The following is a 26,092-nucleotide window of genomic DNA, read 5'->3' on the forward strand; positions in this document are numbered from 1 at the left end:
CTCACCCCCCAGGGAACTCAGGGCAGAGCACAACATATATACAGCAAACATTCAATGCTGGGACATAAAACCATACATATATACAAACATTTTATTTTTATTTCGTATCAAAAGCATTGCATAAATTAGTATAAAACTGATAAAATAGAAGGTGTGCATTAAAATCACTTATATCCATTTTAAAATCAATTATATCGTCTTTGAGGTGCCAATGGTTCAATTATGTTTTAAACTTATTTTTCTGGTGAAATAATGTGTTAGTGATGACCAGGTTGTATTCTCACATTTAGTCAAAAGGAAGATGCCATTTGGGTTGCTGTTTCCAATACTTTCTTTCCCTATAGCCCCTTGTCAGAGATTGAAATCTCGCCCAACTCTTGTATTAAATTCATCCGGGAGGATAATTTTATCCTCCTTAGGCATCTCAAATAGTATATTATTCTACTGATAATATAATTTTCCTTGAAGTCTTGATATATAATATGTAGTTTGCTGTAATCTTATGTTGTTTACCAATAGTTGCATTGCTATGCACCTTTAACAAAGGTATAAATTGATAATGGGAATCCTATTGGATTCTGAAGCTAATTGCTCAGTAGAGGCTGGTTTAGTATATCCCATTCACTAGACATCGAAAATAACAAATGAGCTCTAGGTTTGGTTTAAGAACAGCTGGTTACCTAAAGTCTTTCTTGTATGAAAGGGAAAAGATGGGAATTTGGCAATGTTTAAATTACTTGACCAATGAGGAAAAATATTGCAGTGATTGTAATGGACAGGACCTTTGGATAAATGAGAATTATGTGTGCAAAATGTCTGAATGTACAACCTATAAATCTTGTAACTTTACTTATTTTGTCAAACCTAACAATAACTTGCTGTGGTAGCCTGTACCTATACTTCATAAATACTGTGTTCCATTGCATACTAGTCGCCATCATGAAATAATCGCAAAAATGGTATTTTTGTTTTCCTTGCATTATTGAGTTGCTGTGAGTTTTCTGGGCTGTATGTCCATGTTCCAGAAGCATCTCTCCTGATGTTTCACCCACATCTATGGTAGGCATCCACAGAGGTTGAGGGGTCGACAACACATAGTCACATTATTGATTCCGCAAGGGTGCTTCAGTCACTTGCTTGCTTATCCACCCACTCGCCCACCCAATTTCTAGCATGGTGGTTCATTCACTACCTTTTCCCTTTCAGTCACAGTGCCCACATGAAGTGCCATGCCTGAAAGCTGAGTGAAGAAGTGGACGAATGAAGCAGCATTTCATTCACCCCCTCCCTCACTCACTGACCCATATGCCCAACTTCACTGTGTAAATTACTGTGCAGGCGGGTGAGCAGTACATGTCAGCTGTAACAGAAAGGTGAGTAGGAGAGCGGAAGAGTGAGGTGATGCTTGGTTTACTCCCTCACTCACTTGCCCACCTGCTCGCCATTCAGGCACAGCACTTCAGGCAGCTGAGTCTGAAAGCTGACTGCCGTGCACCCAATTTTTTTCATCATGTAATAGTCGCACACTCCTTTTTTCTGTCAAAAGATAAAGGGATCAAAAGTGTGACTCCTTCACTCACTTGCCCACCTGCTCGCCATTCAGGCACAGCACTTCAGGCAGCTGAGTCTGAAAGCTGACTGCCGTGCACCCAATTTTTTTCATCATGTAATAGTCGCACACTCCTTTTTTCTGTCAAAAGATAAAGGGATCAAAAGTGTTACTATTATGTGGTGAAATATAGTAATGCTATTCTACCTCAAGTTGACAGCAAAGGCCTGCAACTGACACATGGTGATATCTTTCTATGCTACCATGTTTGCTGCTGCTGGGACATATGTTCCAAATAGTATCCTTCAATGTATGAAGTTCAACATAGACAAAACATCAGAAGCCATAAGAAGATTTTAAGCCATTTCTAGTTGACTTCCCAAAAAGCTATCCATAGGGCATAGAGATGTGTGCCATTTCTTCATGAAACTAAGGAAAGAATGACCATATTTGGGGAAGAGAAGGGCCAAGACTATGGTTTGAGTGATATATATTTACTTCATGGTTGGCTGAAACTATGCAAGCGTTTTGGAATCTAAACCTCCTCAGAGAAAAGATATGTCAGATTTCAGTAAGTAAACTGCATAGACTGCAAATGTAAACAGATATCTTTATGCCTTTTGTTTTCAGAAATGGGCTTGTTCATTGTCTTGCTGTGTCTTCCTACTGTACTGCAACTATTTCCTGGATGTGTAAGTTTCTAAAATTTGCAAAGAGTGTTGGAAATCCTGGCTTATATTGAACTGCTATTAAAATCAATGGGACATAAATTATTCCAGGGGTTTTTGGTGAGAATTCACCACCCCTTCCTTCCTTCCCCATGCCCCATCTTCCTCTGACCCTGACATGGTGGTGGCAGTGGTGACTGCTGCAAATGTTGAATTCCTTCTGGACTGCATCCCTCCCCACCCCGCCCTGCCCCACCCCACCCCACCCTGCCTCATCCCGCCGCACTCCACCCCGCCCCAATTTTTTTCATCATATAATAGTCGCACAGGGGAGGAAAGATGGGGATTTCTTCAAACGCCTCTCCATCAAGACATTTTTAGATAGTCATTTTGATGGCACTCTATGTGATGTTGTCACTTAATGTGGTGCACACCCTCCGCTACGCCTTTAGTGATGACATTGCTAAAATCAATCAAAAAATTGTTTGTATTCATATCAAGAAATACAAGTGGAAAAATGTATCTCCTGTCACTTTAGATGCATACAGCAGAATCAACCCCCGTCGCTGATCAAATAGTCATTGTTAACAAGCACAACAGCCTGCGTAGAAGCGTCAGCCCAACTGCTAGTAACATGCTAAAAATGGTAAGTAAAAAAAAAAATTCAGTGGTACATTCAGTGGCCCTTCTTTTGGTTACAATGAGTACCCTTGGCAGCTGAAGTTTTCACAGGAACAGGACTGAAGTTTTCACAGGACTAGATTCACTGACCTGTACTATATATATCCTTTGCAATGTAATCCTAAACAAATTCACCAGAACTGCATCCCATTGAGTTGAGTTTGAGTCATACTTAGGAGTGAAACCACAGCATGATGCCCTAACTCACTGGAATTTCCTTCTTTTACATGAAAGACAGTAAAGAAGCCAAGAAAATACTAGCTTAATCTTTTATTGACTACAGTCCACTTCAACACATATGATCTGATGCCTTTTTATGCTACAATAGATTAGCACAGCTATCTCTTTGAATACTATCTGAAAAGCAGTACTTTCAAACTCCCGGTGTGCGAAGAGCCCTCTGAGGCTGGATCTGATGCAGTTTCAGAACATAGATTAACTGCATTGAAGTTGATTATATGAGTCTATACTGCCATATAATCAGTTCAATACAGTTAATCTGCATTTTAAAACTACATTATGTAGCAATGTAGATTCAGCCTGAGTTATACAGCAAAGGGTTAATTTGCATTTGTGGATCAGCCTCCTCAGATCACTTGTATTAAGGATTGTAAACCACCATATTTCATCATATAATAGTTGCACCCACATTTTTGTGGTCCCTTAATGTTTTTTTTTCTTTTCCTCACATACCGTATATACTCAAATATAAGCCAACCCGAATATAAGCCAATGCACCAAAACAAACTGGGGAAAACGTATTGACTCATGTATAAGCCAAGGTGGTCCATGCCTTAGTCACCTCTAGACTGGATTACTGCAATGCACTCTACGTGGGGCTGCCCTTGAAAACGGCTCGGAAATTTCAGATGGTCCAACGGGCGGCAGCCAGGTTGTTAACTGGGGCTCCTTACAGAGAGCGGTCATCCCTCCTGTTCAAGGAGCTCCACTGGCTGCCATTAATCTACCAGACCCAATTCAAGGTTCAGGTTCTTACTTATAAAGCCCTGAACGGTTTGGGACCCACCTACCTACGTGATCACATCTCTGTTTACGAACCCACACGATCCTTTCGATCTTCCAGAGAGGCCCTGCTCTCGATCCCACCAGCATCACAGGCGTGTTTGGTGGGGACGAGGGAGAGGGCCTTTTCGGTGATGGCCCCTCGACTCTGGAACTCACTCCCTAAAGACAACAGACTGTCCCCAACCCTGGCAGTCTTCAGGAGGAGCTTGAAGACGTGGCTGTTCCAGTGTGTCTTCCCGGAATAATGATCCCATAGCACTTTGTCCTCCAAAGCACTATACATTTCCCTGAGTCTGCTTGTATGCCCTCCACAAACACTAGTATCACCTTTTGTTCATGGCCCAGTATTATTTCCAATTTTAACTCTACATTTGTCCTCCCCACTGTTTTAATTTTGTGTTGCTTTTTGATAATGTGTATTTTACTGTCTATGTTTTTTAATTGCTTGTATTGATGTTTTATTGCTTTTGTTGTTGTGTTTGGGCTTGGCCTCATGTAAGCCTCACCGAGTCCCTTGGGGAGATGGTAGCGGGGTACAAATAAAGTTAATAAATAATAATAATAATAATAATTAATAATAATAATAATAAAAAGCCGAGGCGGGAAATGCAGCAGCTACTGGTGAATTTCAAAATAAAAATAGATATCAATAAAATTACATTAATTGAGGCATCAGTAGGTGAAATGTTTTTGAATATTTACATAAAACAGTAATTTAAGATAAGACTGTCCGACTCTGATTAAACCATTATTCTAACCTTCTTCAACGTAAATGTGCTTACATATCCTTCCAATAATAATAAAGAAAGTAAAATAATAAATGTAACAATAATAATAATAGAGTAAAATAATGGAAATTTAATAATAGTAATAAAAAGGGTAAAATAATGAATATAGCAGTAAACAATTATAAAGTAAAAAAATAATGTAATAATAATATAGTAAAATGACAATAATAATAATAAATAGAATAAATAATAAATGTAATAACAACAACAACAACAACAACAACAGTAGCAGCAGCAGCAGCAGCAGCAACAGAGTAAAATAATAAATAACTTTGACTCGAGTATAAGCCGAGGGGGACATTTTCAACCTGAAAAAAAGGCTGAAAAACTAGGCTTATACTCGAGTATATACAGTAATTGTCACAGGTGTTTTTAAAACTGATAAACTCAATTTTCCCTTCACAGACAGTTCAAATGAGGTATGGGCAAACCCAGAACCTGGTTCTGGGTTTGTGGCCCCTTGGTCTTTTTTCTCAGGCCCTCCTCTCTCTCACCATCCTATCCTTCCTTTCCTCTTTCCTTCCTCCTTCCCATCCTTTTGTCCTTCTTTCCTTCCCTCTTTCCTCTCTCCTCCCCTCTCTCTTTTCTCCTTCCTTCCTTCCTTCCTTCCTTCCTTCCTTCTCTTTTGTTGTCCCTTCCTTCTCTCTTTCCCTCTCCCCTCCTTCCATTCCACCCTTCCTTCCATCCACCCTTCTCTTCTTCCCTTTCTTCCTTCCTTGCTTCTATTTTTCCTTCCTCCTTTCCTCCTGGGGGATGTTTAGCTGGGAGAAGAGAAGATAGAAATGGAACGTGATAACCATGTTTCAAGATTTAAAAGGGTGTCCCATTCAGGAGGGGGGGGGGGACTGACTTTCTGCTCCTCTAGAGACGAGGACACAAGGGAGCAATGGGTTCAAATGGAAGGAAAAGAGATTAGGAAGAACTTTCTGAAAATAAGAGCTGTTGGAGAGTGGCCTAGGCTGCCTAGGAGTGTGATGGAGTCTCCTTCTCTGGAGGCTTTTCTGCAGAGGCTATCTATTGGGAGTGATTTGATTGTGCCTTTCTGCATGGCAGAGGGTTGGACTGGGTAGCCCTTGAAGGTCTCTCTTTCAGCTCTAGAATTCTACATAATAATAATAATAATAATAATAATAATAATAAATCTTTATTTGTTATACCCCGCCATCATCTCCCCAATGGGGACACGGAGCGGCTTACATGAGGCCAAGTCCAAATGACAATTACAATAAAGAAAAACCAAAAACACAAACCAAAAACGCGAACAATAAACAATAACATCATAGTTATATAAAACACATGAATACATAACAATATGAAAAATAAAGGATATGCACAGGCACAATAATAATGGGCGGGCAACATGTAGTAATCAAAAGGACAAACTGATTAAAACTAATTGAAAAGTCAGGCAAGATAAAAGAGGGAAGCAGGTAATTTACGGAGGAGGGCTCATTCCAGCGGGATTTTGTGGAATCAAACTTTCCTATGAGGGGGGACGTATACTCCAATGACAGAACTTTGAGGCAGAGCAATCATGTGGGAATTATATACCTACTCATCAAAGGTGCAGCGGAAGAGCCAGGTTTTAAGGTTCTTTTTAAAGGCCTCTAGAGAAGGGGCTTTCCTAATTTCTCCAGGCAGTGAGTTCCAGAGTTGGGGAGCCACAGCGGAAAAGGCTCTCTCCCTTGTACTCACTAGGCGAGCTTGAGAGACCGGCAGGGGCGAGAGAAGGGCCTCCCCGGAGGATCAGAGGGCCTGAGATGGTTCGTGACGGGAGATACGGTCACAAAGGTAGACGGGTCCCAAACCGTTTAGGGCTTTGTATGTGATAACCAGCACCTTGAATTGGGACCAGAAAATAAACGGCAGCCAGTGGAGCTCCTATATCAGGAGTAGACAATACAAGGTCTCATGGATAGACTTTTTCTCTCCCATCCAACATCTCATCCTGACCAAGGACAACCCTTTTCCAAACGTTTACCATTTATCCGTCACTTTCTGCCTCCAAAAGAGGAAGGGGAGCAAAGGGTGGGGGGGGGGACTTGGAAGAGCCCACCCCAGCCCACCCACCCCACTCTGGCCCAGTATCCAGCCCACAAGTTAGAAAGTTTGCCCATACCTGATTTAAATGAATATCAAGCTCTCCCTCATCCTTTTCCCCCTGAAAGACAGTTTTAGCAAACACAGTTATTGAGTGTGCATCTTGAGTGTAAAATAGGGTGTTTTTATTTTTTAAAAAAACAGAATTTGGTGAACAGAAGGCACCATTATTATTATTATTATTATTATTATTATTATTATTAACTTTATTTGTACCCCGCTAACATCTCCCGTAGGACTCGATGCGGCTTACAAGGCCAAGGCCTCAATAAAACAACAATACAACAATATACATAAACCATAAAGCAAATCAAAACAGTTAAAGCAATAAGAGTAAACAGTAAAATCAATACACCATAACACAATCAAACTAAGGCCGGGCCAAGTGTAAATGGGTACAGATTAAAAATGCTGAGTGTGACAGTTGAAATATAAGGATTTTGGGTAAGTGCAACGTGCTGACAATCTTAGGTCTCTAGTAAAGTGTTTCTGGGACGTGTTGCTGGAGTTTACTATTCTGGAAAGGCACACTTTTATTTCATTGCATAATAGTCGTATCTCCCTTTTCCTATCAAAAATGGGATTAAAAGTGCGACAGTTGTGTGATAAAATACAATATTTTGTTCGTTAGATTTCTTAAATCTGCTAAGTATCTGAAACAAATCAAACCTTTGGATTCTATCAAATCATTGCATTCCAATGGAGACGGAGGCTTGTGTGTCCCAAGTTTGTCATGTGAGAATCTGTATAAGAACTGATCATGTAAATTCAGTTTAAACAAACAAGTTTGATGAGCTTGATGGGAAACAATCATAATTATGGGGTGGAGACTTGTCAAAACACAGTGATACATTTCCTCCAATCTTGTCTTCATATCCCTTTTGACAGATAATGTCAATGTTCTTGCTTACTTTTATTTCTTCTCTGTGTTGCTCTCTTCAAAGGAATTTCCCACACAAGCTTTGCCTTCCCTGTCTAGGCATGTATGGGGAATGAATAGAGACTTCTCAAAGGCACAACTGTGTAAAAGCTGAGATGACATCTATTTACCAGAGAGTGTTCTCATAGCTCAGGTTCCCAATACCATGATGTAGTGAAGCCAAAGCTCACTGGTTGAAAGACTGAGACTTTAGATTATAAGAATATTGACATCTGCCGTCTACCTCATGCTTACCACTTTATCTGAATTTGCCTTCAGTGCGTACCATAATTAGAAAAAGGAACTGTTTTGTGAGCTTTCCCAATCAAAATATATACTGTATATACTCGAGTATAAGCCTAGTTTTGCCGCCCCTTTTTTAGGCTGAAAAAGCTCCCCTCGGCTTATACTCGAGTCAAGGTTATTTATTATTTTACTCTGTCATTAGTATTATTTTTATTTCATGTATTATTTTACTCTCTTTATTATTATTACATTTAAAGTATTTTACCCTATTATTATTATTATCATCATTACATTTATTATTTTACACTATTTATGATTATTATTACATTTATTATTTTACTTTAGTATTATTGCATTTATTATTTTATTCCATTATTACATTTATTATTCTACTCTATTTTTATAGTTACTAGCCGTCCCCTGCCACGCATTGTTGTGGCCCACATGGGGGTTCTGTGTGGGAGGTTTGGCCCAATTCTATCATTGGTGGAGTTCAGAATGCTCTGTGATTGTAGATGAACTATAAATACCAGCAAGTACAATTCCCAAATTTCCCCAAACTCCACCAGTGTTCACATTTGGGCATATTGAGTATTCTTGTAGAGTTTGGTCCAGATCCATCATTGTTTGAGTCCACAGTGATCTCTGGATGTAGGTGAACTACAACTCCAAAACCAAAGAACACTGCCCACAAAAAAAAACCCTTCCAGTATTTTCTGTTGGTCATGGGAGAACTGTGTGCCAAGTTTGGTTCAATTCCATCGTTGGTGGGCTTCAGAATGTTCTTTGATTGTAGGTGAACTATAAATCCCAGCAACTACAACTCCCAAATGAAAAAAAATCAAATTTTTTGAGTGAAGGACATACATTGGGTTGTTAGGTGTCTTGTGTCCAAATTTGGTGTCAATTCGTCCAGTGGTTTTTGAGTTCTGTTAATCCCACAAACGAACATTACATTTTTATTTATATAGATTATTGCATTTCCATTATTTTACTTTATTATTATTATTATTATTATTATATTTATTATATTACTCTCTTTATTAATGTTGGAAGGATACGTAAGTACATTTACGTTGAAGATATGTAATGATTTAATCAGAGTTGGGCAGTCTTATCTCAAATTACAGTTTTATGTAAATATTAAAAAACATTTCTCCTCCTGATGCCCCAATTAATGTAATTTTATTGGTATCTATTTTTATTTTGAAATTTACCTGTAGTGGCTGCATTTCCCACCCTTGTCTTATACTTGAGTCAATATGTTTTCCCAGCTTTTTGTGGTAAAATTAGGTGCCTCGGCTTATATTCGGGTTGGCTTATACTCGAGTATATACGGTAATATGATGTAGTGGCTTGGTTTTAAATGCATAATTTAAAATGAGTCGCCTGCAGGTTGACTACTATATAAATGTAGTAAATAAATAAATAAATAAAAGACTGGGGATCTCATCACACTAGAGAATTAATCCATTTTAAATCCGGTTTCTGCCCTCTGCAGAATTCCGGGGTTTATAGTTTAGTGAGGCTGTTAAATGCTCCTCCCTAAACTACAAACCCCAGAATTCTGCAGGAGGCAGAAACTGGATTTAAAGGGGATTCATACTCTGATGTGATGAGGTAGTTAGTTATCATGGTGTAGATGCAAACAGTCAAAACTGTTTGCAAACTTTCTTTGCGTATACTACTATGTGAATAAGAAATCTTGAAGTTATTTTCCAAACCTTGAGTAGCAAGGAACCTTTTGAACTCCATTCATCTGGCCAGGCAAAGTTCAAACATCAGGAAGACAGAAGAGATATTCACGTCAATAGAGCAGGGGAGTCATCAGGCTTCAAATAGTCAAACAATAGCTTGCAGGACACACATTTGAATTACTCCTAAAGCATTCATCAAAAGGGCAAAATAATTCTGTTTTCAGAATTATTTCTTTTATTGAGAAAGCCATAACTATCCAAGAACGATTACTCCAATAAAAGTGAGAGATGATTCAGTTTGGCAAAAATCCCGAGGCCTATTCTGTATCTTCGACAATCCAGTACGGTGTCACTTCTTTGAGTTATTCCACATTTAATTTTATTAAGCCATTGCATATATTTGGAAATGAACGTCCATGGATCTTGTGATCCTGGAACCAAATCCTACAGTAATAGTACCTGGAGCACAATCAATATACCTCAATCAATCAGTTTTCCCAATCTTTTTATAATTATCTATACTTTCGAAGAAGACAGATTTGGACAAATTACTCTTTTGAATTCCCCATAGTCACCTACGGATGTGAGAACTGGACCTTAGGGAAGGCTGAGCGAAGGAAGATAGATGCTTTTGAACTGTGTTGCTGGAGGAAAAGTGCTGAGAGTTCCTTGGACTGCAAGAAAGTCCAACCAGTCCATACTCCAGGCAGGCCCGTAGCCAGGATTTCGATTCGGGGGGAGCTGAGTTTGATTCGGGGGGGGGGGCTGAGTCTGAGTGAAAGAGGGTCTACACTAGCAAACCTTTTGTATCGTTACCCCAATACCCCCATGCATATGGGATATATAAAGCATGGTGATGAGATCATGATATGAATAAACATAACAGTTTAAATAATGTACCAGTAAGGCCTTCTCATGGACCACCCTGAGAATTTGGAGGGGGGGGCTGATGCCCCTCAACACCCCCCCCCCCCCCCCGGCTACATGCCTGACTCCAGGAAATAAAGCCCGACTGCTCATTGGAGGGAAGGATAGTAGAGCCAAGATGAAGTACTTTGGCCACATAATGAGAAGACAGGAAAGCTTAGAGAAGACAATGATGCTGGGGAAAATGGAAGGATTTGGTTCCAGGGTCCGACCAAGGTCAAGATGGATGGATGGCATCCTTGAAGTGACTGGATTGACCTTGAAGGAGCTGGGGGTGGTGGCGGCCAACAGGGAGCTCTGGCGTGGGCCGGTCCATGAGGTCACAAAGAGTCAGAAACGACTGAGCAAATGAACAACAACAACAAGACTCTTTGGACTCATGGAGGAATGGTCCATAAAATAATTTGTTTGAGAGAAATATTATCTAATTAAATTTTTTTTTTACAAAAAAAGTACAGTGTTTAGATCCAGGATTTTAATATGTCCCCCCCTCCCTGCAACTGCCATATAATTCAGTCGCAGGATACAGTTTAACTACAATGAGCCGGACTATTTGAGTCTACACTGCCATATAATGCAGTTAACTGTGTTATATGGTAGTGTAAATAGGGTCCCAATTTTTGAAATAAGTTGAAACTGACAATGAGGTAGAGCAGTTTTACCATCTGAATATTTGCATTATGTATTCTCAAGAGTTTGTTGGGGTTTCCTTCTCTCCTTTCCCGTATAGGAATGGAATGATAAAGTAGCGGTGAATGCGAAAAAGTGGGCAGACAAATGTACACAAGAGCACAGCCCACCAGCAGAGAGAACGGTTGGTGAGTACAATTATAAGTACAGTAGAGTCTCGCTTATCCAACATTTTGTATTATCCAACGCGCCTTGGCTGCTTCTGGCTTGAAAGAATAAAAACTCTTCCTCAGACAATTGCAATGAGGCTCTTCTCCCTCCCTCCCTCTCGTCCTCCCTTCCTCCCTTCCTCCCTTCCTCCCTCCCTCCCGCCCTCCCTCCCTCCCTCCCTCCCTCCCTCCCTCCCTTCCTTCCTTCCTTCCTTCCTTCCTTCTCTGGCTCCTTCTCTGGCTCCTGTTCTGGACTCCACTTCCCTCCTTTCTGTCTCTCTCCTCCCTGGGGCCTCGCATTCACCCCAAGCAAGGTTTCAGGTAAGTGGCCTCCACACAGGTAAACGGGGAGCGCCACTGAGGCTCCGGAGAGGCCCTGCTCGTGATTCCGCCCGCGTCGCAAGTTTGGTGGGGACACGAGACAGGGCCTTTTCTGTGGTGGCCCCCCGACTCTGGAACACCCTCCCCAAAGATCTTAGACAGACCCCTACATTGGCAGTCTTTAGAAAGAACTTGAAGACCTGGCTGTTCTGATGTGCCTTTCCAGAATAGGAAATCTCCAATACCAAGTCCCAGAAGCACTTTATTAGAATTAAGATTGCCGCACACTGCACACTGCACTTACCCTATAATCCTTATATACCACCTGTCACATCAGCACTTTCAATCCTGTACCCATTACTCTGTCTCAGCCCAGTTTTATTGTGTCTTAGTGTATTGTTTATTGCTTGTTGTTTTAATTTTGCTTTAATTGTTTTTAATTTGCTTTAGGTTTTGTACTGTTATATTGTGTATTGAGGCCTTGGCCTTTGTAAGCCGCATCGAGTCCTTCGGGAGATGCTAGCGGGATACAAATAAAGATAATAATAATAATAATAATAATAATAATAATAATAATACCTGCTGCCCTGGCTGCTCTGCCGGTCTTACTCTCTGGCGCTCTTGACCTCGGCGCCCATCTTCACACCCCTCCGTGCAGTCCCGGCCCATCTCTCTCTCTTTCTCTCTCTCTCTCTCTCTTTCTGTTTCTCTAGCAGTGGAAATGTTTGCTTTATGGAAGAAAAAAGAAAGAAAGTAAGCAGGCATTGAAGGCGACCGGCAAGGAATTGGGGGTTGCGTTCAGGAAGAGCCTGGGGTGATGTCAAGAGCCCCTCTCCCTCCCTCTTGCCTTTTCTCGAATTTAATATGCTTTTCTTTAATTCCTCCATATTATCTGACATTTTCATTTATCCAACATACTACTGTCCCGTTTATGTCGGATAAGTGAGACTTTACTGTAATCACAATATGAATATAGTTGGCAAGTCTTCCATACATAGGTAGTATTTGGATAATACCAACAATGAATTTTGGTTCTTAAGACATGAAACAGCAGCAATAATAATACTGATGATGGCTCATTGTTGGAAGATGGAGGGCAGGTGCTGTACTGAAGCAACCCCTCTGCACTAGTTGTAAACCACTTAATAGAAGTAACAGTAGTAATTTATTTATTTATTGTGTCAGGAGTGAACCAAAACAGTTGTATTGCATTAAAAACAAACAAACAAAACACAAAGTTTTCAGGCTTGGTATTCTATTAAGTGTCCTTTGACCAGTAGCTGGCCACTTGGAGTGCCCATGGTGTTGCTACAAGAAGGTCCTCCATTGTGCACATGGCAGGGCTCAGCTTGCATTGCAGCAGGTGGTCAGTGGTTTGCTCTTCTCCACACTCGCATGTCGTGGATTCCACTTTGTAGCCCCATTTCTTAAGGTTGGTTTTGCATCTCATGGTGCCAGAGCGCAGTCTGTTCCATGCCTTTCAAGTCCCCTAATTTTCAGTGTGCCCAGGAGGGAGTCTCTCATTTGGTATCAGCCATTGATTGAGGTTCTGGGTTTGAGCCTGCCACTCTTGGACTCTCGCTTGCTGATGTGTTCCAGCGAGTGTCTGTAGATCTTAGAAAACTATTTCTTGATTTCCGGCATTGGCGTGCTGGCTGATACACAAACAGGGGATAAGCTGGAGATGTCACTGCCTTGGTCCTTTCACTATTGGCTGCTACTTCCTGGCGGATGTCAGTGGTGCAATACCGGTTAAACAGTGTAATTTCTCCAGTGGTGTAGGGCGCAGACACCCCGTGATAATGTGGCATGTCTCATTAAGACCCACATCCACTGTTTTAGCATGTTGAGATGTGTTCCACACTAGGCATGCATACTCAGCAGCAGGCCCGTAGCCAGGATTTTGATTCAAGGGGGGGGGGGGCTGAGTTTGTTTCGGGGGGGGGGGCTGAGTCTGAGTGAAAGAGGGTCTACCCTAGCAAACCTTCTGTATCGTTACCCCAATACCCCCATGCATATGGGATGTATTGAGTATGGTGATCAGATCATGATATGAATAAACATAACAGTTTAAATAATGCACCAGTAAGGTTTTTTCGCGAACCATCATGAGAATTTCGGGGGGGGGGGTGGCTGAAGCCCCTCAAGCCCCCCCCCTTCCCCCGGCTACATGCCTGCTCAGCAGCAGAGTAGCATAGCACAAGGGTAGATATCTTCACTGTGTCTGGTTGTGATCCCCAGGTTGTGCCAGTCAGCTTTCTAGCGCCCACTTTTTGCTTGATATTCAGGCAGTGCTTCTTGTAAGTCAGAGCACGGTCTAGGGAAACTCCCAGGTATTTGGGTGTGCTGCAATGCTCCAGTGGGATTCCTAATGGGATTAGTAGTAATAGTAGGAGTATATTGCTTGCCTTACTTAATGCGGGGAAGAAGAGATTAAGATATGCAACAAACAGACACATAATACAGTTAAAAACGTACACACCAATTAGGAATATATAATCAGTAGAAAGCACATGAGTTAAAAAGCATACATATTAAAACTATCCATTCATGATATAAAAACTTGTAGTTTGAAAATGATCTGGATAGGCCTGCCAGATTTCTAAGTAATTTGGTGTTGTATAATTTGCACTCATACGCAAACAATTAAAATATTACCCAAAAAAAATCAGCCTTGCTTAAAGGATCCTTCTACAGAAAGGGAAAATTGAGTAAATACTTTAGAGCAGTGTTTCTCAACCTGGGGGTCGGGACCCCTGAGGGGGTCGCGAGGGGGTGTCAAAGGGGTCGCCAAAGACCATAAAAAACAGTATTTTCCGATAGTAATGGGGATTCCATGTGGGAAGTTTGAGCCAGTTCTATCATTGGTGGGGTTCAGAATGTTCTTTGATTGTAATGAACTATAAAGCCCAGCAACTACAACTCCCAAATGTCAAGATCTATTTTCCCCAGACTCCACCAGTGTTCACATTTGGGCATATTGAGTATTCGTGCCAAGGTTGGTCCAGATCCACCATTGTGTGAGTCCACAGTGCTCCCTGGATATAGGTGAACTACAACTCCCAAACTCAATGTCCATGCCCATCAAACCCTTCCAGTGTTTTCCATTGGTCATGGGAGCCAAGTTTGGTTCAAATCCATCGCTGGTGGAGTTCAGAATGCTCTTTGATTATAAGTGAACTATAAATCCCAGCAACTACAACTCCCAAATTACAAAATCAATCCTCCCCCAACCCCACTAGCATTCACATTTGGGTGTATTGGGTATTTGTGCCCAGTTTGGTCCAGTGAATGAAAATACATCTTGCATATCAGATATTTACATTATGATTTATAACAGTAGCAAAATGACTGTTATGAAGTAGCAACGAAAACAATATTATGGTTGGGGGTCACCACAACATGAGGGACTGTATTAAGGGGTCATGGCATTAGGAAGGTTGAGAACCACTGCTTTAGAGGTTAAATCAAAATCCTCATGCATCTAAATATGAGGATTTTGATTTAACCTCTAAAGGTTAAATTATCAAAGGGTTGTCCAGCTAACTTGGGGGGAAAGGTGGAATTCTTTAGGTTGGGTTGGAATGATCACAATATTGTTCTTACTAGAAAACATTCCTTTTGTGCAGAATTGAGCGTAGACCGCATTTACTCAATGTTTGTTTTCTTCTAGATGGAATACAATGTGGTGAAAATCTGTTCATGTCAACGGCAGCTACTTCCTGGGATGTCGTTATTCAGGCCTTTTATGATGAGGTGAAAGATTTCAAGTATGGCACTGGACCAACAAGCCCAAATGCCGTAATTGGACATTTCACTCAGGTAGCCCAATTCTCATTTTATATCTTCTATCAAATGTGTGTTCAACTAGAAAATCCATACAATTCATAAAGGAACTGATAGAAAACATACTGTATATATTTGAGTATAAGCCTAGTTTTTCAGTCCTCTTTTTAGGCTGAAAAGGTCTCCCCTGGCTTATACTCGAGTCAATATTATTTATTATTTTACTTTGTTGTTGTTATTAGTATTACTACATTTATTGTTTTATTGTTATTATTACATTTATTATTTTACTCTATTATTGTTATTGTTAGATTTATTATTTTACCGTATTGTTTTTATTACGTTTATTATTTTACTCTATTATTATTTTACTTGATTTATTACTATTAGAGGACATGTAAGCATATTTACATTGAAGAAGGTTAGAATAATGGTTCAATCAGAGTTAGACAGTCTTATCTTGAATTACAGTTTTATGTAAATGTGCTGTCGCGCGCTGGGCCTGTGCATAAGACTGTAGACAGGACATAAATTCTGTGTGCCCAATGGGACGCTGGGGCTGCCTCAGATTAAAGGCCTTTGGATTTCCTTAAACAGAATCATAGAATCATAGAATCAAAGAGTTGGAAGAGACCTCATGGGCCATCCAGTCCAACCCCCTGCCAAGAAGCAGGAATATTGCATTCAAATCACCCCTGACAGATGGCCATCCAGCCTCTGCTTAAAAGCTTCCAAAGAAGGAGCCTCCACCACACTCCGGGGCAGAGAGTTCCACTGCTGAACGGCTCTCACAGTCAGGAAGTTCTTCCCCTATGTTCAGATGGATTCTCCTCTCTTGTAGTTTGAAGCCGCGTCCTAGTCTCCAAGGAAGCAGAAAACAAGCTTGCTCCCTCCTCCCTGTGGCTTCCTCTCACATATTTATACATGGCTATCATATCTCCTCTCAGCCTTCTCTTCTTCAGGCTAAACATGCCCAGCTCCCCAAGCCGCTCCTCATAGGGCTTGTTCTCCAGACCCTTGATCATTTTAGTCGCCCTCCTCTGGACACATTCCAGCTTGTCAATATCTCTCTTGAATTGTGGTGCCCAGAATTGGACACAATATTCCATATGTGGTCTAACCAAAGCAGAATAGAGGGGTAGCATTACTTCCTTAGATCTAGATACTATGCTCCTACTGATGCAGGTCAAAATCCCATTGGCTTTTTTTGCCGCCACATCACATTGTTGGCTCATGTTTAACTTGTTGTTCACGAGGACTCCAAGATCTTTTTCACACGTACTGCTCTCGAGCCAGGCATCCCCCATTCTGTATCTTTGCATTTCATTTTTTCTGCCAAAGTGGAGTATCTTGCATTTGTCACTGTTGAACTTCATTTTGTTAGTTTTGGCCCATCTCTCTAATCTGTCAAGATCGTTTTGAATCCTGCTCCTGTCCTCTGGACTATTGGCTATCCCTCCCAATTTGGTGTCGTCTGCAAACTTGATGATCATGCCTTCTAGCCCTTCATCTAAGTCATTAATAAAGATGTTGAACAGGACTGGGCCCAAGACGGAACCCTGCGGCACTCCACTTGTCACTTCTTTCCAAGATGAAGAGGAAGCATTAGTGAGCACTCTCTGTGTTCGTCCACTTAACCAATTACAGATCCACCTCACCGTAGTTTTGCCTAGCCCACATTGGACTAGTTTCCTTGCCAGAAGGTCATGGGGGACCTTGTCGAAGGCCTTACTGAAATCCAGGTATGCTACATCCACGGCATTCCCCGCAGAGTCTTTAGATTGCTTAAAGTTCAACAAAGTTCTTTATTAATGAAAACAAACAGGTACTTTAAGGCTTTCTTAACAGTCTATTGGCTATCTCTCAATCTTGTCCACGGGGAACAGGCACTATCTTCATAACTGTATACTAACTAATGGGGAAATCCTTAACTTCTAATCTGGGCAGTCTGTCTTTGCCTCTGATGGCGTGGAGCCCCTACACCAACTGCTTCTGGCTTCCGCGAGTGACCCTTACCAAGCAGAGCTTTGTAGACCTCCAGGGAAAAAGGAGTTCAGGTTTCAGTGATGGTTGACTGAAGTCCCTCCGCAAAGGAGCTGTAAGGCTGTATGATCCTAGGCCAAGCTGTGGGCTGTATAACCCCAGCCAAGCTGTAGAAGACAAAGCTTTCTACAGGAGCTCTTGGTATTATGTCCTGCATGAAAGGCTTCTCTGTGTGGACTGAACCCAAACTGGCTCCTATTCCCTCCAAAAACCCAAAAACGGGGCGGGACCAGGGAACCTAACTAAAATTGACAGGTGGCTTGCCCTATGATTGCAGTCAAAAGAAGCCACCCATCTGCAGAGTCCCTGAAACTTAGGACTACAACAAACATTCAATGCATAGCAAACAAAATAGGAGCTCCTGGTACAGTTGTACCTGCACAGTAAATATTCAAAAACATTTAACCTACTGATGCCTAAATTAATATAATTTTATTGGTATCTATTTTTATTTTGAAATTGACCCGTAAATGCTGCATTTCCCACCCTTGGCTTATACTCTAGTCAATATATTTTCCCAGTTTTTTGTGGTAAAATTAGGTGCGGCTTATACTCGAGTATATACGGTATGTGAGTATGGTGGTATTTTAAAATTATATTATGGAGGTAAACATAGAATCATAGAATAACAGAGTTGGTAGATTTAGTCCAATCCATGCAGGAAAAGCATAATCAGCGCACTGAGAGTTGGCCATCCAGCCTTTGTTAAAAGCCTCCAAGGAAGAAGCTTCCACCACACTCCAAGGCAGAGAGTTCCACTGCTGAACAGCTCTTACGTTCAGGAGTTTTTCCTAATTTTCAAACGCTATCTCCTTCCTGTAATTTGAACCCAGTGCTCTGAGTCCTAGTTTCCAGGACAGCAGAATACATGAGTTATATATTTTTAGAACCATCTGCCATCTTTTCAAGCCTAGTCAGATGCTGGCTCTACTGCTGCTTGGGTTGAAAGGAAATCTGAAACAGTAAGGCCCCATCTACAGTGCCATATAATGTGGCATGGGAAACATCCAAATGACAACCCAGAGGAATTGAAATTTTAAATGCCAATACCTCTCACATTTTGAGCAGTGTAGAAGGGCCCGAAGAGAGTACATTGGGGTCAGTTGGGTTGTTTGGGGACATATGGGTCCCCATGCACCTTGTTAGATTGTTCCTAGAAGGGACTTTGCACAATTAAGACTTGTGCGCCAACTGCGACCGTACCTTGGGAAGGCGGATCTGGCCAAGGTGGTCCACACCTTAGTCACCTCTAGACTGGATTACTGCAATCCACTCTACGTGGGGCTGCCCTTGAAAACGGCTCCGAAATTTCAGATGGTCCAATGGGCGGCAGCCAGGTTGTTAACTGGGGCTCCTTACAGGGAGCGGTCATCCCTCCTGTTCAAGGAGCTCCACTAGCTGCCATTCATTTTCCAGACCCAATTCAAGGTGCAGGTTCTTACCTACAAAGCCCTGAATGGTTTGGGACCCGCCTATCTGTGTGACCGCATCTCTGTATATGAACCCACACGATCTCTTCGATCATCTGGAGGGGCCCTGCTCTCAATCCCACCAGCATCGCAGGCGTGATTGGTGGGGACGAGAGAGAGGGCCTTTTCGGTGGTGGCCCCTCGACTCTGGAACTCACTCCCTAGGGACATCAGGCAGGCCCTAACTCTGGCAGTCTTTAGGAGGAGCTTGAAGACGTGGTTGTTCCAGTGTGCCTTCCCAGAATAATGATCCCATAGCACTTTGTCCTCCGAAGCACTTTACATTTTAAGTCTGCTTGTATGTTTCCACAAAGGCCACTACCACCTTTTCACCCATGCTCCAGCATTATTTTCAATTTTAATTTTACATTTGGCCTTCCCACAGTTTTAATTGTTGTTGCCTTATTGTTAATGTTGCATATCTTATTGTCCATGTTTTTTATTTTAATTGCTTGTATTGTTGTTATTATTGCGTGTATTGTTGTATTTGGGCTCGGCCTCATGTAAGCCGCACCGAGTCCCTTGGGGAGATGGTAGCAGGGTACAAATAAAGTGTTGTTGTTGTTATTATTATTATTATTATTATTATTAGAAATATGACATTTTAGTACACAATTCAGGTGCTGGCATATTATTCTGTCCGACATTTCTTTGTTTCACCACTTCCTCCAGGCATTTGTGGAACTAAATCCAGTAGCAAGGCTCACTGGATCAAAAGTATTTGCATAAAATCTGACTCAGTTTGATGACTCTATTTGGGACTAGTAACAGGATTTAGGCCAATATGTCATTCACATTTTTATGGTACAACAAATATATTTTTTTTCTCTGTATGCTTTTATATCTACAGGTTGTTTGGTACAGATCTTACCAAGTCGCATGCGATTTTGCCTCCTGTCCTAATGGCCGTTTTCCATTCTACTATGTTTGCCAATACTTCCCTGCGTATGTATTTTTTATCTAGGATATAATCGTGTTAAAATGTAACTGATTGCAAAGGGAATCAGTATATGTAACAACTGGCATCTCATTAGAGACACAAACAAGTGTAACTCTAACATATGCTTGAGTGCGTGTCCTTTTGCCATGGCCGGTCAAAAGGAAAATAAGTCCTGCAACAGGGCGAAAAGGAGACATACCATAATTCCATCAAAATGGAACTTTATATTTCCTGGTACAAGATCTCAGCCAATGTTTGCAGGTCATTCTCTTGGTGCAAAAAGGATCCTGGGATTATTGTTGATCATAAGTTGAACATGAGCCAAAAGAATGATGCTGTAGCAAAAACGTGAATGCTATCTTAGCATTAATTGAAGCATTGTAGTTTCTCAAGTCGCTCCTGACACGAAAAAAATTGAAGCATTAGGTTCTTCCCCTTGTCTGCTGGCAGAATGAGGATATTAGGATCTGAATTGAGGCCTGTAATGGCTCAACTTTCCTTCCTTGTAGTGTTACTGGAGGGAAGTTTTGCCTTTTTCAGGATCCTTGCTGTTTCTGCTCTTACTTCTTCTGCTTCTTCCTCGGGGAGGCGATAAATTGCTGATTCAAATCAGCCATTGAAATCCACAAGCATGGAGGAGGAGACCATGAAAATGAACAAAATCTGGCTACCAGTATTTAAAAAAACTCTAAAATTACAACAGCAAAACAGCAGAGAGGAAACAACCAGGCACATCTTAACACCTCTCAACAAAAACATTTTCCCAGGCTCAGCCAGGCCTTCAAATGCTAATGAAGGTGGTCAGCTGAAACATTCACACCTAGCTTCAGCAGAGAAGAGCTCTTTGCCCCACCCCAGTCATTCCACAGATATATAAACCCATTTTCCTATTTCCAACAGACCTCACTACCTCTGAGGATGCTTGCCATAGATGCAGGCGAAATGTCAGGAGAAATGCCTCTAGAACATGGCCATATAGCCCCAAAAAACCCACAAGAACCTAGTGATTCCGGCCATGAAAGCCTTCGACAATAAATTGAAGCATTGTTTCCAAGTTGAGGGAAGTAAAAGTAATGTGCTATGCTGGTCTGGCCTTGTCTCGAACAATTGTTTCTGGGCACCTCATTTTAAGAAGGATATAGACTTGTTTCTATTGCAATTGTTTCTGGGCACCTCATTTTCAGAAGGATATAGACTTGTTGGAGCAGGTTCAGAGAAGGGCAACAAAGATTGGAAGAGGTGGGGAGAACAAAACATGGGGAAAGTTTAAAGAAACTGGGCATGTTTAACTGGGTGAAGAGATGATAGAAAAATGGTGAGATTGTAATCTTTAAAAAATTCAAGCATTATAAATATATAAAGGAAGAGGGAAGGTCTGTTCTGTGCTTCACCAGTGAGTAGGAACAGGTCTAATCAGGCCCGTAGCCAGGATTTCGTTTCGGGGGGGGGCTAAAAAAATTTCAGGGGGGGGTTTCGGGGGGGGCTGAGTTTCGGGGGGGGGGCTGAGTCTGAGTGAAAGAGGGTCTAGCCTAGCAAACCTTTTGTATCATTACCCCAATACCCCCATACATATGGGATATATTGAGTATGGTGATCAAATCATGATATTAATAAACATAACAGTTTAAATAATGCACCAGTAAGGTCTTTTCGCGAACCACCATGAGAATTTCGGGGGGGGCTGAAGCCCCCCGAGCCCCCCCACCTGGCTACATGCCTGGGTCTAATGGTATTAAGTCACAGGATAGATTTCAATTGAAGCTTAAATGAAACTTAATAATAGTAAGAGTGGTTTGGATGGTGAGGTCTCCTTTTCTGGATGTCTTTAAAAAAAGATGCTTGACTTAATAGGGATGTTTTAGATCAGGGGTCCTCAAACTAAGGCCAGGGGGGGGGCATTTATGGCCCTCCAAGGTCATTTACCCGGCCCTCGCTCAGGGTCAACCTAAGTCTGAAATTATTTGAAAGCACACAACAACAATCCTATCTCATCAGCCAAAAGCAGGTCCATACTTCCCATTGAAATACTAAGTTTATATTTGTTAAAATTGTTCTTCGTTTTAATTATTGTATTGTTTATAAGTGATTTTGCACTGCAAATAAGACATGTGCAGTGTCCATAGGAATTTGTTCATGATTTTTTTTTTCAAATTATAATCTGGCCCTCCAACCATTTGAGGGACAGTGACCTAGCCCTCTGCTTAAAAAGTATGAGGACCCCTGTTTTAGATGATGATCCAGCACTTAACCAGGAGATGGACTAGATCAATGTTTCTCAACCTTCCTGATGCCGCAACCCCTTAATACAGTTCCTCATGTTGTGATGACCACCAACCATCATTTTCATTGCTACTTCATAACTGTAATTTTGCTTCTCTTATGAACCATAATGTAAATATCTGATATGCAGGATTTAGTTTAATTCACTTTCAATTTGGCACAAATACCCAATGCGCCAAAATTTGAATACTGGTGGGGCTGGGAGGGATTGATTTTGTCATTTGGGAGTTGTAGTTGCTGGGATTTATAGTTCACCTACAATCAAAGAGCATTCTGAATTCCACCAAAAATGGAATTGAACCAAACTTGGCACACAGAACTCCCACGACCAACAGAAAATACTGGAAGGGTTTGATGGGCATTGACCTTGAGTTTTGGAGTTGTAGTTCACCTACATCCAGAGAGTACAGTAGACTCGAACAATGATATATCTGGACCAAAATTGGCAGGATTACTCAATATGCCCAAAAGTGAACACTGGTGTACTTTGGGGAAAATATACCTTGATATTTGGGAATTATAACTGCTGGGATTTATAGTTCACCTACAATCAAAGAACCCCTTGAACCCCACCAATGATAGAATTGGGCCAAGATTCCCACACAGACCCCGCATGCCTTGAAGGGACTCGCTAGCGCAGGCCTCCCTCCAGCCTTGCACGCTCTATCTTGCTTGCACATGCGCACCACGCTGACTTGCACCGAGCAGGCATGCTTTTCCCTCCCCACTTACTGTCTCAGAAACAGCCCTTTCCTTGGTTCCTGTGGGTTTTTTCGGGTTATATGGCCATGTTCTAGAGGCATTTTCTCCTGACATTTCGCCTGCATCTATGGCAAGCATCCTCAGAGGTAGTGAGTTCTGTTGGATTTAGGAAAATGGGTTTATATATCTGTGGAATGACTGGGGTGGGGCAAGGAGCTCTTCTCTGCTGGAGCTAGGTGTGAATGTTTTAACTGACGACCTTCATTAGCATTGAAAGGCCTGGCTGAGCCTGGGGGAATCTTTTGTTGAGATTCATTGAGCCCTCTCCTTGGTTAAGAGGCCAACCAATCAGCAGATGATGTGCAACACATTCCAAAGGTTGGAGGATTTGCTATCTGTTTCCAAAAAGGAAGAGAAGGACAGGCGGAGAAATCTCCAGCCTTGCCAAAGGGGTTCCTTAGACCATCAGAAATATGTTGGCGACCCCTCTGAAACCCCCTCGCGACCCTCCCAGGAACCTGTCCCCCAGGTTGAGAAACGCTGGACTAGATGGTCCACGAGGCCTCTTCCCATGTGTTTATCTGTTTAGTAATTTTTCCTAACTGAGAAAATCTTCTAGTGACAAGACCAGTGTTGCTATAAGCATAGATGCATCTACTACCTTCATTTACAGTATGCACGTCTTCATATTTATCATTTCAGCGGAAATATAGCACACTTAATTCCAACGCCATATAAGGCAGGACCACCTTGTGGAGACTGTCCAAATGCATGTGACAATGGACTTTGCAGTAAGTGAAATAAATTTTCATTATAAAAGCAGATTTTTTTTTAAAAAAAAAAAAACATAAATGACACCCAACTAGAACACAGATGCAGCATAGCCCATTTACTGTCACCGTGTTGTATTACAAAAGAAGTGAGTGAGGATGGTGGGTTTATGGTTTTAGACTGTACTTCTGAATGTGTCCCTAGGAACACTGGTAAGGGTAGTGTGGTAAGAAACCCCTGAGTCCAGACCTGGGAATTGCACCACTGAATATGCCCAGTCAGTAAAAAGAAGAAGAAGAAGAAGAAGAAGCTGTATTTGTGTAGGAGATTCATAGCTATTTGTGAAAATCCCTGGAAACCATTGGTTGGGGGCAACAAATAGATATGCAAAAACAAAACCCAACATCACATAGCATTAACAAACAGGAAGATGGGAGACTGAGAGAGACTTTCCCATTCGGAACCTTCCTTATTTTAAGATGTGTGTTAGACTCCTACTCAGGGGCTGCTCAACCCATTACGCAAAGTAAACATTTGAAGTATAGTTGATTTTGCCCAGGGGCGCTCTTGAGACGCTCTTGGGGGAAAATAGACCTTGATATATGTGAGTTGTAGTTACTGGGATGTATAGTTCACCTACAATCAAAGAGCATTCTGAACTCCACCAATGATGGAATTGAACCAAATATGGCACACAGAACTCCCACGACAAAAAGAAAATATATATCAGTGATTGGTTGGGGGGGGGGGGGGGGGATACTGTTTGCTTACCATTGAAAAATACCTAGGGCCGCCTCTGCTCCTACTGTTTGACTATTTAGTACTTCAATAAGTAAATCTATTTAAACAACAACCTTTTCAGTGATCCCAATTTTTCTATTTTCAAGAATCTTCCAAAAATTAGCTCCCAAATAGCAGTACTTAAGGAAAAGACTCCTTAAAGATTTCCTTCTTGGTTGCATTTCAACTTTTATTAATTTTGATCTCCTTTCATTTTCAGCCAACCCTTGTAAACATCATGATAAGTACAGCAACTGTGCTAGTTTAGCGAAACAACCTGGTTGTGATTACGGAAATATGATGAAGGAGTGTGCTGCTTCTTGCCTCTGCAAGACAGAAATAAAATAACAAGTACCTTTTCTGCTCCTTGTTGAAGAACACTGCATTGTCACTAAAATCAGAGTTTCCTGGCAGATCAAATTCAATTGGAAGTTATAAACATATTTTCAAAACTGAAAATTCAAGACTTTGTTTGTTTGTATGCATGTAATGTTGTCCAACAGAGTTTTCCAAGGGGAAGGGGGAGGGGGGTAGAAATATTAAGGTGTCAGACAAAAACATGCACAACACATTCCAAGATAGTTCCAATGTATAATAAGTAAATGCTAATGCTGGAAACCTGAAATACAAGATGGGTGGATTACTATGCAATCTCGCAACATAATTGGTGGAATTGCTACTATAGCATATCATTGATGTATAACATATAGTATTGCCTCCTAACCAGCCACTCAAAGAGACAAAAGTCAGCATTGCAACACATGTGCCCAGAGTGACAGGTGACTCTGCTGTCAACCACATGCTCATTTTACCCATGCAGAGAAGGTCCACATATTTCTTTGAGTTATTCCCTTAATAGTTACAAAAAAGGAAGCTGAAGCAGGCAAGCATGGACCATGACCTGTCCTGAGAGCAGGCAAAAGAACAGAACATCGAGTTGGCAAAGCAGCGGCAATGGGCAGTCATAGCCAGACAGTACAGATAGGAGGCCAAAACACAGTGTAAACAGGCATTGCCTATAACAATATGTGCCAAGGCTTGAACTCACTCATTGAGAAAAGTCAATTGACTCCCTATCCACCTTACTTACGTACTTACTTACTTACTTACTTACTTACGCGATCCCTCGATGGCCGAGTAGGATAGTCTTCCAGGATCAGTGTTCTGGTGGGTCCGTAGGTGACTGTGGAGCCCTATTCTTGATTTGCATCTTCTCCCGCAGAGAGGGCATTGGTTTCCAGGTGGAAGGCGGTCTCGGTCGGGGTTGGCTTGACGCGCCTTCCTCTTGGCAGGTTTCTCCCTTTCACCCTCCATTCGTGCCTCTTCAAATTCTGCAGCACTGCTGGTCACAGCTGGCCTCCAGCTGGAGCGCTCACAGGCCAGGGCTTCCCAGTTCTCAGTGTCTATGCCAGAGTTTTTAAGGTTGGCTTTAAATCTCTTTTCCTGCCCGCCAACATTCTGTTTTCCGTTCTTAAGTTCAGAGTAGAGCAACTGCTTTGAGAGACGGTGGTCGGGCATCTGGACGTGGTCAATCCAGTGGAATTGATGGCAGAGAACCAT

At 41.7% G+C, this 26,092-nt stretch overlaps 1 protein-coding gene across 2 annotated transcripts in view; it reads left to right on the top strand.

Annotated features, from left to right (window-relative positions):
• Nucleotides 1-24,991, top strand: part of LOC132780869 (serotriflin-like) — a 34,415-nt gene extending 9,424 nt beyond the window's left edge. For both annotated transcript variants that reach the window (XM_067469487.1, XM_067469491.1), the window contains 7 exons: nt 2,180-2,241; nt 2,756-2,863; nt 11,332-11,419; nt 15,435-15,583; nt 19,910-20,004; nt 23,684-23,772; nt 24,753-24,991. In XM_067469487.1, the coding sequence (XP_067325588.1) occupies nt 2,182-2,241; nt 2,756-2,863; nt 11,332-11,419; nt 15,435-15,583; nt 19,910-20,004; nt 23,684-23,772; nt 24,753-24,880 (717 nt within the window). In that variant the 5' untranslated portion in view covers nt 2,180-2,181 and the 3' untranslated portion in view covers nt 24,881-24,991. The remainder of the gene's footprint in view (nt 1-2,179; nt 2,242-2,755; nt 2,864-11,331; nt 11,420-15,434; nt 15,584-19,909; nt 20,005-23,683; nt 23,773-24,752) is intronic.
• The last annotated feature ends 1,101 nt before the right edge of the window (nt 24,992-26,092 follow it).

This window comes from Anolis sagrei, chromosome 1, assembly GCF_037176765.1.
Source record: "Anolis sagrei isolate rAnoSag1 chromosome 1, rAnoSag1.mat, whole genome shotgun sequence".
Lineage (NCBI taxonomy): Eukaryota > Metazoa > Chordata > Lepidosauria > Squamata > Dactyloidae > Anolis > Anolis sagrei.